Consider the following 16,225-nt stretch of genomic DNA (forward strand, 5'->3'; position numbering starts at 1 on the left):
AGTCCAGTTACTGTCCCAGTGCAAACAATCCAGTTATTGCCCCAGTGAAAACAATCCAGTTATTGCCCCAGTGAAAACAGTTCAGTTACTGTCTCAGTGAAAACAGTCCAGTTACTGTCCCAGTCAAAACAGTCCAGTTACTGTCCAATCGAAAATAGTCCAGTGACTGTCACAGTGAAAACAATCCAGTGACTGGCCCATTGAAAATAGTCCAGTTACTGTCCAATCGGAAATAGTCCAGTGACAGCCATAGTGAAAACAATCCAGTTACTGTCCCAGTGAAAACAATCCAGTGACTGTCCCAGTGAAAACAATCCAGTGACTGTCGCAGTGAAAACAATCCAGTTAATGTCCCAGTGAAAACAATCCAATTACTATCCCAGTGAAAATAGTCCAGTGACTGTCCCAGTGAAAATAGTCCAGTGACTGTCCCAGTGAAAACAATCCAGTTACTGTCCCAGTGAAAGCAATCCAGTGACTGTCACAGTGAAAACAATCCAGTTACTGTCCCAGTGAAAACAATCCAGTTACTATCCCAGTGAAAATAGCCCAGTTCCGGTCCCCGTGCAAACAGTCCAGCTACTGTCCCAGTGAAAATAATCCAGTGACTGTCCCAGTGAAAACAATCCAGTTACTGTCCCAATGAAAACAATCCAGTCACTGTCCCAGTGAAAACAATCCGGCTACTGTCCCAGTGAAAACAATCCAGTTACTGTCCCAGTGAAAACAATCCAGTGACTGTCCCAGTGAAAACAATCCAGTTACTGTCCCAGTGAAAACAATCCAGTGACTGTCCCAGTGAAAACAATCCAGTTACTGTCCCAGTGCAAACAATCCAGTGACTGTCCCAGAGAAAACAATCCAGTTACTGTCCCAGTGAAAACAATCCAGTTACTGTCCCAGTGAAAATAGTCCAGTGACTGTCCCAGTGAAAATAGTCATGATGTGGAGATGCCGGCGTTGGACTGGGGTAAGCACAGTAAGAAGTCTCACAACACCAGGTTAAAGTCCAACAGGTTTATTTGGTAGCAAATACCATAAGCTTTCGGAGCGTGCTGCTCCTTCGTCAGATGGAGTGGTAATCTGACGAAGGAGCAGCACGCTCCGAAAGCTTATAGTATTTGCCACCAAATAAACCTGTTGGACTTTAACCTGGTGTTGTGAGACTTCTTACAGTGAAAATAGTCCAGTGACTGTCACAGTGAAAACAATCCAGTTACTGTCCCAGTGAAAACAATCCAGTTACTGTCCCAGTGAAAACAATCCAGTTAATGTCCCAGTGAAAACAATCCAGTTACTATCCGAGTCAAAATAGTCCAGTTACTGTCCCAGTGAAAATAATCCAGTGACTGTCCCAGTGAAAACAGTCCAGTTACTGTCCCAGTGAAAACAATCCAGCTACTGTCACAGTGAAAACAATCCAGTTACTGTCCCAGTGAAAACAATCCAGTTACTGTCCCAGTGAAAACAATCCAGTGACTGTCCCAGTGAAAACAATCCAGTTCCTGTCCCAGTGAAAACAATCCAGTTACTGTCCCAGTGAAAACAATACAGCTACTGTCCCAGTGAAAATAATCCAGTTACTGTCCCAGTGAAAACAGTCCAGTTACTGTCCCAGTGAAAACAGTCCAGTTACTGTCCCAGTGAAAATAATCCAGTTACTGTCCCAGTGAACTCAAACCAGTTACTGTACCAGTGGATGAAAACAGTCCAGTTACTGTCCCAGTGAAAACAGTCCAGTTACTGTCCCAGTGAAAATAATCCAGTTACTGTCCCAGTGAACTCAAACCAGTTACTGTACCAGTGGATGAAAACAGTCCAGTTACTGTCCCATTGAAAATCGTCCAGTTACTGTCCCATCGGAAACCGTCCAGTTACTGTCCCAGTGAACACAGACCAGTTACTGTCCCATTGAAAACCGTCCAATTACTTGTCCAGTGAAAATAATCCAGTTACTGTTCCAGTGAAAACTATGCAGTAACTGTCCCACTGAAAATAGTCCAGTTATTGTCGTAGTGAAAGCAATCCAGTTACTGTCCCATTGAAAACAGTCCAGTTCCTGTCCCAGTGAAAACAGTCCAGTTCCTGGCCCGTCCCAGTGAAAACAGTCCAGTTACTGTCCCTGTGAAAACGATCCAGTTACTGTCCTAGTGAAAACAGCCCAGTTACTGTCCCAGTGAAAACAGTCCAGTTACTTGTCCAGTGGAAACAGTCCAGTTACTGTCCCAGTGCAAACAATCCAGTTACTGTCCCAGTGAAAACAATCCAGTTACTATCCCAGTCGAAATAGTCCAGTTACTGTCCCAGTGAAAATAATCCAGTGACTGTCCCAGTGAAAACAGTCCAGTTACTGTCACAGTGAAAACAATCCAGTTCCTGTCCCAGTGAAAACAATCCAGTTACTGTCCCAGTGAAAACAGTCCAGTTACTGTCCCAGTGAAAACAGTCCAGTTACTTGTCCAGTGGAAGCAGTTCAGTTACTATCCCAGTGCAAACAATCCAGTTACTGTCCCAGTGAAAACAATCCAGTTACTATCCCAGTTGAAATAGTCCAGTTACTGTCCCAGTGAAAACAATACAGCTACTGTCCCAGTGAAAACAGTCCAGTTACTGTCCCAGTGAAAACAGTCCAGTTACTGTCCCAGTGAAAATAATCCAGTTACTGTCCCAGTGAACTCAAACCAGTTACTGTACCAGTGGATGAAAACAGTCCAGTTACTGTCCCAGTGAACACAGACCAGTTACTGTCCTATTGAAAACCGTCCAATTACTTGTCCAGTGAAAATAATCCTGTTACTGTTCCAGTGAAGACTATGCAGTAACTGTCCCACTGAAAATGGTCCAGTTATTGTCTTAGTGAAAGCAATCCAATTACTGTCCCAGTGAAAACTGTCCAGTTACTGTCCCAGTGAAAACAGTCCAGTTCCTGTCCCAGTGAAAACAGTCCAGTTCCTGGCCCGTCCCAGTGAAAACAGTCCAGTTACTGTCCCAGTGGAAACAGCTCAGTTACTTGTCCAGTGGAAACAGCCCAGTTTCTGCCCCTGTGAAAACAATCCAGTGACTGTCCTAGTGAAAACAGCCCAGTTACTGTCCCAGTCAAAACGGTCCAGTTACTGTCCCAGTGAAAACAGTCCAGTTACTGTCCCAGTGAAAACAGTCCAGTTACTTGTCCAGTGTAAACAGTCCAGTTACTGTCCCAGTGAAAACAATCCAGCTATTGTCCCATCCAAAACAGTCCAGTTACTGTCCCAGTGCAAACAATCCAGTTATTGCCCCAGTGAAAACAATCCAGTTATTGCCCCAGTGAAAACAGTTCAGTTACTGTCTCAGTGAAAACAGTCCAGTTACTGTCCCAGTCAAAACAGTCCAGTTACTGTCCAATCGAAAATAGTCCAGTGACTGTCACAGTGAAAACAATCCAGTGACTGGCCCATTGAAAATAGTCCAGTTACTGTCCAATCGGAAATAGTCCAGTGACAGCCATAGTGAAAACAATCCAGTTACTGTCCCAGTGAAAACAATCCAGTTACTGTCCCAGTGAAAACAATCCAGTTACTGTCCCAGTCAAAACAATCCAGTTACTGTCCCAGTGAAAACAATCCAGTTACTGTCCCAGTCAAAACAGTCCGGTTACTGTCCCGGTGAAAACAGTCCAGTTACTGTCCCAGTGAAAACAATCCAGTTACTGTCCCAGTGAAAACAATCCAGTTACTGTCCCAGTGAAAACAGTCCGGTTACTGTCCCAGTGAAAACAATCCAGTTACTGTCCCAGTGAAAACAGTCCAGTTACTGTCCCGGTGAAAACAGTCCAGTTTCCGTCCCAGTGAAAACAATCCAGTTACTGTCCCAGTGAAAACAGTCCGGTTACTGTCCCAGTGAAAACAATCCAGTTACTGTCCCAGTGAAAACAGTCCAGTTACTGTCCCAGTGAAAACAGTCCAGTTACTGTCCCAGTGAAAACAGTCCAGTTACTGTCCCAGTGAAAACAGTCCAGTTACTGTCCCAGTGAAAACAATCCAGTTACTGTCCCAGTGAAAACAGTCCAGTTAATGTCCCAGTGAAAACAGTCCAGTTACTGTCCCAGTCAAAACAATCCAGTTACTGTCCCGGCGAAAACAGTCCAGTTACTGTCCCAGTGAAAACAGTCCAGTTACTGTCCCAGTGAAAACAGTCCAGTTACTGTCCCAGTGAAAACAATCCAGTTCCTGTCCCAATGAAAACAGTCCAGTTGTTGTCCTCATTCAAAACAGTCCAGTTACTGTCCCAGTCAAAACAGTCCAGTTACTGTCCCAGTGAAAACAATCCAGTTATTGCCCCAGTGAAAACAGTCCAGTTACTGTCCCAGTGAAAACAGTCTGGTTACTGCCCCAGTGAGAACAGTCCAGTTACTCTCCCAGTGAAAACAGTCCGGTTACTGTCCCAGTGAGAACAGTCCAGTTACTCTCCCAGTGAAAACAGTCCAGTTACTGTCCCAGTGAAAACAGTCCGGTTACTGTCCCAGTGAAAACAGTCCAGTTACTCTCCCAGTGAAAACAGTCCAGTTACTGTCCCAGTGAAAACAGTCCGGTTACTGTCCCAGTGAAAACAGTCCAGTTACTCTCCCAGTGAAAACAGTCCAGTTACTGTCCCAGTGAAAACAGTCCGGTTACTGTCCCAGTCAAAACAGTCCGGTTACTGTCCCAGTGAAAACAGTCCAGTTACTCTCCCAGTGAAAACAGTCCGGTTACTGTCCCAGTGAAAACAGTCCAGTTACTCTCCCAGTGAAAACAGTCCGGTTACTGTCCCAGTGAGAACAGTCCAGTTACTCTCCCAGTGAAAACAGTCCAGTTACTGTCCCAGTGAAAACAGTCCGGTTACTGTCCCAGTGAAAACAGTCCAGTTACTCTCCCAGTGAAAACAGTCCAGTTACTGTCCCAGTGAAAACAGTCCGGTTACTGTCCCAGTGAAAACAGTCCAGTTACTGTCCCAGTGAAAACAATCCAGTTACTGTCCCAGTGAAAACAGTCCTGTTACTGTCCCAGTCAAAACAATCCAGTTACTGTCCCGGCGAAAACAGTCCAGTTACTGTCACAGTGAAAACAATCCAGTTACTGTCCCAGTGAAAACAGTCCAGTTACTGTCCCAGTGAAAACAGTCCGGTTACTGTCCCAGTGAAAACAATCCAGTTACAGTCCCAGTGAAAACAGTCCTGTTACTGTCCCAGTCAAAACAATCCAGTTACTGTCCCGGCGAAAACAGTCCAGTTACTGTCACAGTGAAAACAATCCAGTTAATGTCCCAGTGAAAACAATCCAGTTACTGTCCCAGTCAAAACAATCCAGTTACTGTCCCAGTCAAAACAATCCAGTTAATGTCCCAGTCAAAACAATCCAGTTACTGTCCCAGTCAAAACAATCCAGTTAATGTCCCAGTGAAAACAATCCAGTTACTGTCCCAGTGAAAACAGTCCTGTTACTGTCCCAGTGAAAACAGTCCAGTTACTGTCACAGTGAAAACAATCCAGTTACTGCCCCAGTGAGAACAGTCCAGTTACTGTCCCAGTGAAAACAGTCCAGTTACTGTCCCAGTGAAAACAGTCCAGTTACTGTCCCAGTGAAAACAATCCAGTTACTGTCCCAGTGAAAACAGTCCAGTTACTGTCACAGTGAAAACAATCCAGTTACTGCCCCAGTGAGAACAGTCCAGTTACTGTCCCAGTGAAAACAGTCCAGTTACTGTCCCAGTGAAAACAGTCCAGTTACTGTCACAGTGAAAACAATCCAGTTACTGCCCCAGTGAAAACAGTCCAGTTACTGTCACAGTGAAAACAGTCCAGTTACTCTCCCAGTGAAAACAGTCCAGTTACTGTCACAGTGAAAACAATCCAGTTACTGTCCCAGTGAAAACAGTCCAGTTACTGTCACAGTGAAAACAATCCAGTTACTGCCCCAGTGAGAACAGTCCAGTTACTGTCCCAGTGAAAACAGTCCGGTTACTGTCCCAGTGAAAACAATCCAGTTACTGTCCCAGTGAAAACAGTCCAGTTACTGTCCCAGTGAAAACAGTCCGGTTACTGTCCCAGTGAAAACAGTCCTGTTACTGTCCCAGTGAAAACAGTCCAGTTACTGTCCCAGTGAGAACAGTCTGTTTACTGCCCCAGTGAGAACAATCCAGTTACTGTCCCAGTGAAAACAATCCAGTTACTGTCCCAGTGAAAACAGTCTGTTTACTGCCCCAGTGAGAACAATCCAGTTACTGTCCCAGTGAAAACAATCCAGTTACTGTCCCAGTGAAAACAGTCCAGTTACTGTCACAGTGAAAACAATCCAGTTACTGCCCCAGTGAAAACAATCCAGTTACTGTCCCAGTGAAAACAATCCAGTTACTGTCCCAGTGAAAACAATCCAGTTACTGTCCCAGTGAAAACAATCCAGTTACTGCCCCAGTGAGAACAATCCAGTTACTGTCCCAGTGAAAACAGTCCAGTTACTGTCCCAGTGAAAACAGTCCAGTTACTGTCCCAGTGAAAACAGTCCTGTTACTGTCCCAGTGAAAACAATCCAGTTACTGTCCCAGTCAAAACAGTCCAGTTACTGTCACAGTGAAAACAATCCAGTTACTGCCCCAGTGAGAACAATCCAGTTACTGTCCCAGTGAAAACAGTCCAGTTACTCTCCCAGTGAAAACAGTCCGGTTACTGTCCCAGTGAAAACAGTCCTGTTACTGTCCCAGTGAGAACAGTCTGTTTACTGCCCCAGTGAGAACAATCCAGTTACTGTCCCAGTGAAAACAATCCAGTTACTGTCCCAGTGAAAACAGTCTGTTTACTGCCCCAGTGAGAACAATCCAGTTACTGTCCCAGTGAAAACAATCCAGTTACTGTCCCAGTGAAAACAATCCAGTTACTGTCCCAGTGAAAACAATCCAGCGACTGTCCCAGTGAAAACAGTCCAGTTACTGTCCCAGTGAAAACAGTCCTGTTACTGTACCAGTGCAAACAATCCAGTGACTGTCCCAGTGAAAACAGTCCAGTTACTGTCCCAGTGAAAACAATCCAGTTACTGTCCCAGTGAAAACAGTCCTGTTACTGTACCAGTGCAAACAATCCAGTGACTGTCCCAGTGAAAACAGTCCGGTTACTGTCCCAGTGAAAACAGTCTGTTTACTGCCCCAGTGAAAACAGCCCAGTTACTGCCCCAGTGAAAACAATCCAGTTACTGTCCCGGCGAAAACAATCCAGTTACTGTCCCAGTGAAAACAATCCAGTTACAGTCCCAGTGAAAACAGTCTGTTTACTGCCCCAGTGAGAACAATCCAGTTACTGTCCCAGTGAAAACAGTCCAGTTACTGTCCCAGTGAAAACAGTCCGGTTACTGTCCCAGTCAAAACAGTCCTGTTACTGTCCCAGTGAAAACAATCCAGTTACTGTCCCAGTGAAAACAGTCCAGTTACTGTCCCAGTGAAAACAGTCCGGTTACTGTCCCAGTGAAAACAATCCAGTTACTGTCCCAGTGAAAACAGTCCGGTTACTGTCCCAGTGAAAACAGTCCAGTTACTGTCCCAGTGAAAACAATCCAGTTACTGTCCCAGTGAAAACAGTCCGGTTACTGTCCCAGTGAAAACAGTCCAGTTACTGTCCCAGTGAAAACAATCCAGTTACTGTCCCAGTGAAAACAGTCCAGTTACTGTCCCAGTGAAAACAGTCCAGTTACTCTCCCAGTGAAAACAGTCCAGTTACTCTCCCAGTGAAAACAGTCCGGTTACTGTCCCAGTGAAAACAATCCAGTTACTGTCCCAGTGAAAACAATCCAGTTACTCTCCCAGTGAAAACAGTCCGGTTACTGTCCCAGTGAAAACAATCCAGTTACTGTCCCAGTGAAAACAGTCCGGTTACTGTCCCAGTGAAAACAGTCCGGTTACTGTCCCAGTGAAAACAGTCCAGTTACTCTCCCAGTGAAAACAGTCCGGTTCCAGTCCCAGTGAAAAAAATCCAGTTACTGTCCCAGTGAGTGACAACAGTCCAGTTCCCAGTTCGTGTCACTTGATCGCGTCACAGGGGAATGGCCTGGTTAATATCACAATGTGATATTTGGCGTGGTTAGTGTGACAAAATTAGATTTGTTCTGGTTTTTGCCGGGGAACAGAGTGAGGCTGATTACCCTGGCAGTTCCTGCCTTGCACCTTGGCACTGCCCTTCTGAACACATTGACACTGCGAGCCTGGCACACGCAGTGCCAAGTGGGCACGGGGCATTGCCAAGGAGGCAAGGCCTGAGAGGCCGGGCCCAGATGTGGCCGTGCCAGACCGGGGATGGGGGCAATATGAGGTGATGGAAAGGGGCCAACTCTGCTTGGGGTTGGGGGCTGGTGGTGAGACCGGCGGTTCAAGGCCGGGGCCAGCCATCAGGAGGCCCGCCATCAGTGCGGTGGGCCAGTTGAGGGCCGGCGATCAGGGGAGGGGTGGGGTGGAATCTAGGCTGGCAATCTCGGGGTGAGTGTCTGGGAGGGCGATTGGAGGGCTGGCGATTCGGCGGGGTGGGCGTGGGGAGCGGTTGGTGAGGCGCGTGTCAATCGATCTCCCAGTATAGTGCATATGCAGGGGCCCCCTCTGCAGTCTGGTGCTGGCCCCTCCAGTGGGATTAGGCCCAACACCTCACCCTATCGGCGGACATCGCCTGATAGCCTCTGTGCTGCAGAGTGCCGCAAAATCACTCAACCTTTCTCACCCAAAAAAACAGCTGGGAAAAACGTTCATTTTCCCACCCGTTGGCTCTTAGTGGTTTTTGGGGGTGGGGGAAATTGCACCCACGGTGTGGTTTGTGTCTCCGCTTTACTTCCCTCTGACTTCCTGCATCGGTTCCCCTTCCCCTGCCGCATTAGTTTAAACCCTCCCCAACAGCACGAGCAAACACTCCCCTCAGGACATTGGTTCCAGTCCCGCCCAGGTGTAGGCCATTCGATTTGTATTGGTCCACCTCCCCCAGTACCGGTTTCAATGTCCGAGGAATTTGAATCCCTCCCTCTTGCACCATGCATCAAGCCACGTAGTCATCTTGTGGGGGCGGGCGTGTTGGGAGGGGAATAAGGATATTGAATTTGATGATAGGCCATGATTGTAATGAATGGTGGAGCAGGTTCCAAGGACCAAATGGCCTTCTCCTGCTTCGACTTTCTATGTTTCTGTACGGTCTGATTCATATCACCGTGTGATATACGGTCTGATTCATGTCACAGTTTGATATACGGTCTGGTTAATGTCACAGTTTGATATACGGTCTGGTTAGTGTCACCGTGTGATATACAGTCTGGTTAATGTCACAGTGTGATATACGGTCTGATTCATGTCACAGTGTGATATACGGTCTGGTTTGTGTCACAGTGTGATATACGGTCTAGTTAATGTCACAGTGTGATATATGTTCTGGTTAGTGTCACAGTGTGATATACGGTCTGGTTTGTGTCACCGTGTGATATATGGTCTGGTTTGTGTCACAGTGTGATATACAGTCTGGTTCATGTCACCATGTGATATACGGTCTGGTTAATGTCACCGTGTGATATATGGTCTGGTCAGTGTCACGGTGTGATATACAGTCTGGTTAATGTCACAGTGTGATATACGGTCTGGTTAGTGTCATTGTGTGATATACGGTCTGGTTAGTGTCACCATGTGATATACAGTCTGGTTAGTGTCATTGTGTGATATACGGTCTGGTTAGTGTCACTGTGTGATATACGGTCTAGCTAGTGTCACCGTGTGATATACGGTCTGGTTAGTGTCACTGTGTGATATACGGTCTGGTTAGTGTCACAGTGCGTTTTGTGGTCTGGGTATTGTTACAGCGTGATATATGGTCTAGTTCGTGTCACAGTGCGATATATGGTCTGGGTATTGTTACAGCGTGATATATGGTCTGGTTAGTGTCACAGTGTGATATATGGTCTGGTTAGTGTCACAGTGCGATATATGGTCTGGTTAGTGTCACAGTGTGACATACGGTCTGGTTAATGTCACAGTGTGATATACGGTCTGGTTAGTGTCACTGTGTGATATATGGTCTGGTTAGTGTCACAGTGTGATATACGGTCTGGTTAATGTCACAGTGTGATATACGGTCTGGTTAGTGTCACTGTGTGATATACGGTCTGGTTAATGTCACAGTGTGATATACGGTCTTGTTAGTGTCACAGTGTGATATATGGTCTGGTTTGTGTCACAGTGCGATATATGGTCTGGTTAATGTCACAGTGTGATATACGGTCTGGTTAGTGTCAGAGTGTGATATATGGTCTAGTTAGTGTCAGAGTGTGATATATGGTCTAGTTAATGTCAGAGTGGGATATACGGTCTGGTCAGTGGGTCACAGTGTGATATACGGTCTGGTTAGTGTCAGAGTGTGATATACGGTCTGGTTAGTGTCACACTGTGATATACGGTCTGGTTAGTGTCACTGTGTGATATATGGTCTCGTTAGTGTCACACTGTGATATACGGTCTGGTTAGTGTCAGAGTGTGATATATGGTCTAGTTAGTGTCAGAGTGGGATATACGGTCTGGTCAGTGGGTCACAGTGTGATATACGGTCTGGTTAGTGTCAGAGCGTGATATACGGTCTGGTTAGTGTCACACTGTGATATACGGTCTGGTTAGTGTCACCGTGTGATATATGGTCTCGTTAGTGTCACAGTGTGATATACGGTCTGGTTAGTGTCACAGTGTGATATACAGTCTGGTTAATGTTACCGTGTGATATATGGTCTCGTTAGTGTCACAGTGTGATATACGGTCTGGTTAATGTCACTGTGTGATATATGGTCTGGTTAATGTCACAATGTGATATACGGTCTGGTTAGTGTCACAGTGTGATATATGGTCTGGTTGGTGTCACAGTGTGATATACCGTCTGGTTAGTGTCACCGTGTGATATACACTCTGGTTAGTGTCACAGTGTGGTATATGGTCTGGTTGGTGTCACAGTGTGATATATGGTCTGGTTAATGTCACAGTGTGATATACAGTCTGGTTAGTGTCACAGTGTGATATACGGTCTGGTTAGTGTCACAGTTCGATATATGGTCTCGTTAGTGTCACAGTGTGATATACGGTCTGGTTAGTGTCAGAGTGTGATATATGTTCCGGTTAGTGTCACAGTGTGGTATACGGTCTGGTTAGTGTCACAGTTCGATATATGGTCTGGTTAGTGTCACAGTGTGATATACGGTCTGGTTAGTGTCAGAGTGTGATATATGTTCCGGTTAGTGTCACAGTGTGGTATAAGGTTTGGTTAGTGTCACAGTGTGATATATGCTCTGGTTACTGTCACAGTGTGATATGCGGTCTGGTTAGTATCACAGTTGCAATATATGTTCCGGTTAGTGTCACGGTGTGATATATGGTCTGGTTACTGTTGCAATTCAAATATCACTCTGACTTAGCTTGAAATGTTGCTGAAATCCTGATCCGTTCTTTGGTTATATCTTGACTATTTAAAAACCCTCCAGGCCAGCCTCCCAAAGTTCATCCTGCGTTAATGTCTGCTCACCTGCTCTGTTTTGCCCATAGAAATCCCATTCACCCATTGCCTCCCTGTTTATTGACATTCAGTGTCTCCTGATCCTGCGAGTTTCCAATTGTAAAATTCCCTTCTGTGTTTGTAAATGCCTCCCTTTCCTCACCCTTACCTATCACCATGAAGTCCTCCTGCCCTACAAATCTTCCTCATCCCTCTCTTGTTCTATAAGCTGCTTCTTAAAACCTATCTGTTTGTTCCCAGCTTTGAATCACTTGTCCTGATGTATCTTCCTGTTGTTCAGCATCAACACTGTTTTGCCGATCATGCCTCTGTGAAAAGCTCTGGGACGTTTCAGCAGGTTAAAGCACTAAGACAGTGCAACTCGGTGTTGTTGATAGCCAAATAATCCATTTCCATCATATTGCATTAGGAATAAATATTGGGCGGAACACTGGGGGAAAACTCCCCTCCCACTCTACAAAACTGCTACAAACTCTTTAATGGCCATAAAAAGGACATTAGTTCAATGTTACAGCCAAACGATTGCAACTTGGCACAACCCCAGGCTAAAGGAACAATCCTCTAAAACAGAGATGAGGAGGAATTTCTTCAGCCAGAGAGTGGTGAATCTGTGGAACCCTTTGCCGCAGAAGGCTGTGGAGGCCAGGTCATAGAGTGTCTTTAAGACAGAGATAGATGGTTCTTGATTAATAAGAGGATCGGGATAATAGGGAAAAGGCAGGAGAATGGGGATGAGAAAAAAATCAGCCATGATTGAATGGCGGAGCAGACCCAATGGGCCGAGTGGCCTAATTCTGCTCTATGTCTTATGGTCCTACTAAGGGGCAATTTACAATGGCTAACTCCCCTAATCTACACATCTTTCAATACTGAGGGACAATTTTCCATGGCTAGACTCCAAACCTACACTTCTTGAGACACTAAGGGGCAATTTACCATGGCTAATCCATCTAACCTACACATTTCTAGACTGTGGGAGGAAGCTGGTGCACCCAAAGGAAACCCACTCAGACACGGGGAGAACGTGCAGACTCCGCACAGTCACCCCAAGGCCAGAATTAAAGCCGGGTCCTTGGCAGTGTGAGGCAGCAGTTCCAACCACTGAGCCACCAGAGATATGGAGCAAAGGCTGGAAATTGGACATGAGTTATGGGTCAGTCATGATGTGATGGAAAGATGGAACAGGCTGGATGGGCTGAATGGCCTACCATTGTTCCTTAATCCAAATAAAAAAGAAATCTCTAAATGTGAAAGTAGAACATTTAAAGGTGCAGAGTGTGCCGGGGAAGAGAGGGACATATTCAACAGAAGAATTAAATGGCAAGTGGTGGCAGCATTGACTTCCTCTGAGTTTTGTGTTCTTGCAGGGTACAGCACAGGACACTGAATGACCAGACACAAGCTTACGGCCATGGAGTGTTCCTGGAAAGCGGTGCTCCTACTGGTCGTGGCCTCGCTGGCCATTCAATACACAGCCATCCGGACATTCATCGCCAAACCATTCACCATCTGCCGCATCCCCAAGCACACGGGCTGTGATCCGAGCCTAGCCACTTCCTGTGACCCCCGACCCCAGCCCGTCACCCACATCTTAATCCTGGCCACCACTCGCAGCGGTTCCTCTTTCATCGGACAGCTGCTCAATCAGCATTCGGACATTTTCTACCTGTTTGAGCCACTCTACCACGTGCAGACCACGCTCATCAACACCAGCATGAGGAGTCGGCACCCGTCCTCACCAGCGGCCGACGGCCGCCGCCTGCTGCTGGGTGCGTACCGCGACCTGCTGCGCAGCCTCTTCGACTGCCGGCTGCACGACCTGGAGACCTACATCAAACCCGCCCCGGAGAAGCACCGCACCCAGCGGCTCTTCCGCCGTGGGGCCAGCAAAGCACTGTGCTTGCCTCCTGTCTGTGCCACCTTGCCACCTGCCCTGGGTGGGGAGCCGGAGCAGGTGGGGGCGGCGGAGCGCTGGGAGGAAGGTGAGTGCGTCCGTAGGTGCGGCGCCCTCAATCTGACCCTGGCCGCCCAGGTCTGCAGCCGGCGGCATCACATCGCCATCAAGACGGTGCGAATCCCCGAGATCAGTGACCTCCGCACCCTGGTGGAAGACCCCCGGCTCAACCTCAAAGTGGTCCAGCTGGTGAGGGACCCCCGTGGCATCCTGTCCTCCCGCATTGACACCTTCCCCGAGAGCTTCCGCGCCTGGAAGATCTGGCGCAACAGCGGGCGCAGACCCTACAACCTGGACGCCTCCCACCTCACCACCACCTGCGAGGACTTCCTCAACTCAGTGGGCACCGGGCTGGCACGCCCCGGCTGGCTGAAGGGCAGGTACATGCTGGTCCGTTACGAGGACCTGGCCAGGGAGCCCGAGAGAAAGACGGAGGAGATCTACCGGTTCCTTGGAGTGGCGATGGACGGCAACGTGCAGCGATGGATTCTCAACAACACGCGAGGGGCCGGAGCCTCGGGCAACCACAAGTACGCCACAGTGCGGGACTCCGCCGCCACAGCCGAGAGTTGGAGGTTCAAACTGAACTACGACATGGTGGAGTTGGTGCAGAACCTTTGCAACTTGACACTGGCTCAGCTAGGTTACAAGATAGTCAACTCCCCCGAGGAACTTAGAAACATGTCTGTAAGTCTAGCTGAAGACAAGAGCTTTCTACCTTTTTTGTAATTATAAATAGTTTGTGCCATTTAGTGATATATTTTTGATATAAAAAGTGTTTTTAAATTGTTGAATTTGAGTTTCGGCCCCGTCATGCCTACCCGCATACACACACCAGGATCGTCAACATCAGTGACTGCCTTCCCGGTTTAAATGGAATGACCACACACGCCTTGTTGGTTATCCCACATCCAGCTCCATCCTTTCAGAAGGCAAATGACTCATCATTACCGGAATATCATAGGATCTTAATCGGAAACAACATATCCATGTTAAAATATTTTTCACTGTCAGTCAATCTGCCTTTTTCTCTACCGCATAAAAAAACAGAAAACGCTGGAAAATCTCAGCAGGTCTGACAGCATCTGTAAGAGAGAATAGGGCCAACGTTTCGCGTCTCGGAGCCTATTTCTCCATCTGCAGTGCGATCCTCAAAGAGAGTTTTAAAAAAAACCAATTTATTTCCAACACCTTCGACTTTCTTCAGGATTTCCTCATATCTGGTCTATTCTGGTCAATCCGGGAAGGTTGGCAACCCCAAAATACACACTGTGGAATGGATTTTATGGCCTCGCTCATCCTGAAAATCCGGCCCGAGGTCAACGGACCTCTCCACTGTCCCCCTCCCCACCCCACCCCCCCACCCCCCCCCCACCCCCCCACCCCCACCCCCCGGCCCACCCCCCACCCGCCCTCTCTGATTCCCGTGGCAGGTGGGATGGTAAAATTCCATCCACAAAGTCTCAAATAACCTTTCCTGATGCAACTAAACCCTCGAGATGCACAAGCTTTCAGGGTGGATGCTCAAAATAATTTTCAAAGCGTCCCTGCCAAAATATATTTTAACGCGGATGAAAGTGTTTATTAAAAAAAGTGAGATATCGGAATATTTTTTACATGGACTGTATCTTTCTAAAATGTCAACTGGTCTTAAGAGGAAGCAACATTTCTGTATTGAAGTATTTTTCATACTATTGTAAATGGCTCGATTTTCCATTTTGTCTCCCTCAAGATTCTCTTGTGATTTTAATGTCGTTTGTTAACTGTGACAGATTACCCAAGTTTCAGTGCCGCAACACGTGTGTGTGTGCGTGTGTGCGTGTGAGGCATTTAGTTCAAGGAGCATGCAACGAAAAGAGAGACTATCAAATGGATAGGGGAAAGGAGTGCAGACTATTGTGCTGTCCAATACTTTTAGCCTTGGCTAATTTGGAATCCAGACATGGTTACTTGCATCTCTGATTAGTAAATACAAGAAGTGAGTACTAGGCGCCGACATTGGGTATGTGATCTCAGTACACAATCACACGGCGTATAACTGTGAACTTAACCTTTTTCTGTGTTTGTTAGTAAAATGCTACAACAAAAAGCATTGTCAAATGATTATTTTGATCATTATGAGTGCTTTACTTCCAATGTTACTGAATGGTGCCAGAGGTTTGTTGCATGAATATACACTTGAAGTACGTATTGTGTGTACTGCATTTTCTATCAAATTAGTGCACGTTGTTACCCACAGAGAACAATAACATTTCAATTTTCAAAAATGAATTTCCCAATGACCAAGACTTTTACTGTAACAAATAAACTAAAATCAGCATTTACCAAACACTGGTTAAGAGGCAACTAATACATTGAACTAAAGAAAAGCTACTTTCGCAATTACTAACCTTAACATTAACACAATCGAGATATGTCTCACAACTCCATTCGCTCTGCACTGTACATCCGGTAGATATATATATCATTATAAGGTTGGGTCCAAAGTTACACCCAGATTTCCATTAGACTCACTTCTACCGGGTTACTCAAGATTGCAACTTCCAGTTTCTTTTGGGAAGTTGGTCCACTCAGCTTGAGTCTCCCAAACCCATTTTCAAAAGCAAGGCCCACTTTGGCAACTCCACGTTTCTAAAGTCTCCAAATGTCCTGTCCTGTCCACTCTGTTCCCTTAGTTTAAACAGAAAAGCAGATTCTTACCAACATCCTGCTTCCACACAGCAGTATCTGCCTTGTCTCTCTCTCTCTCTCTCGGTACC

The 16,225-nt window shown here is 46.6% G+C and overlaps 1 protein-coding gene across 1 annotated transcript; it reads left to right on the forward strand.

Moving 5' to 3' along the window:
* Positions 1 to 12,899: 12,899 nt before the first annotated feature.
* On the forward strand, positions 12,900 to 14,195 carry chst1 (carbohydrate (keratan sulfate Gal-6) sulfotransferase 1). Its single transcript, XM_078221312.1, has one exon. The coding sequence runs from the start codon at positions 12,900 to 12,902 to the stop codon at positions 14,193 to 14,195; it is 1,296 nt and encodes a 431-aa protein (XP_078077438.1).
* The last annotated feature ends 2,030 nt before the right edge of the window (positions 14,196 to 16,225 follow it).

The sequence above is a fragment of the Mustelus asterias genome, chromosome 9, assembly GCF_964213995.1.
Source record: "Mustelus asterias chromosome 9, sMusAst1.hap1.1, whole genome shotgun sequence".
NCBI lineage: Eukaryota > Metazoa > Chordata > Chondrichthyes > Carcharhiniformes > Triakidae > Mustelus > Mustelus asterias.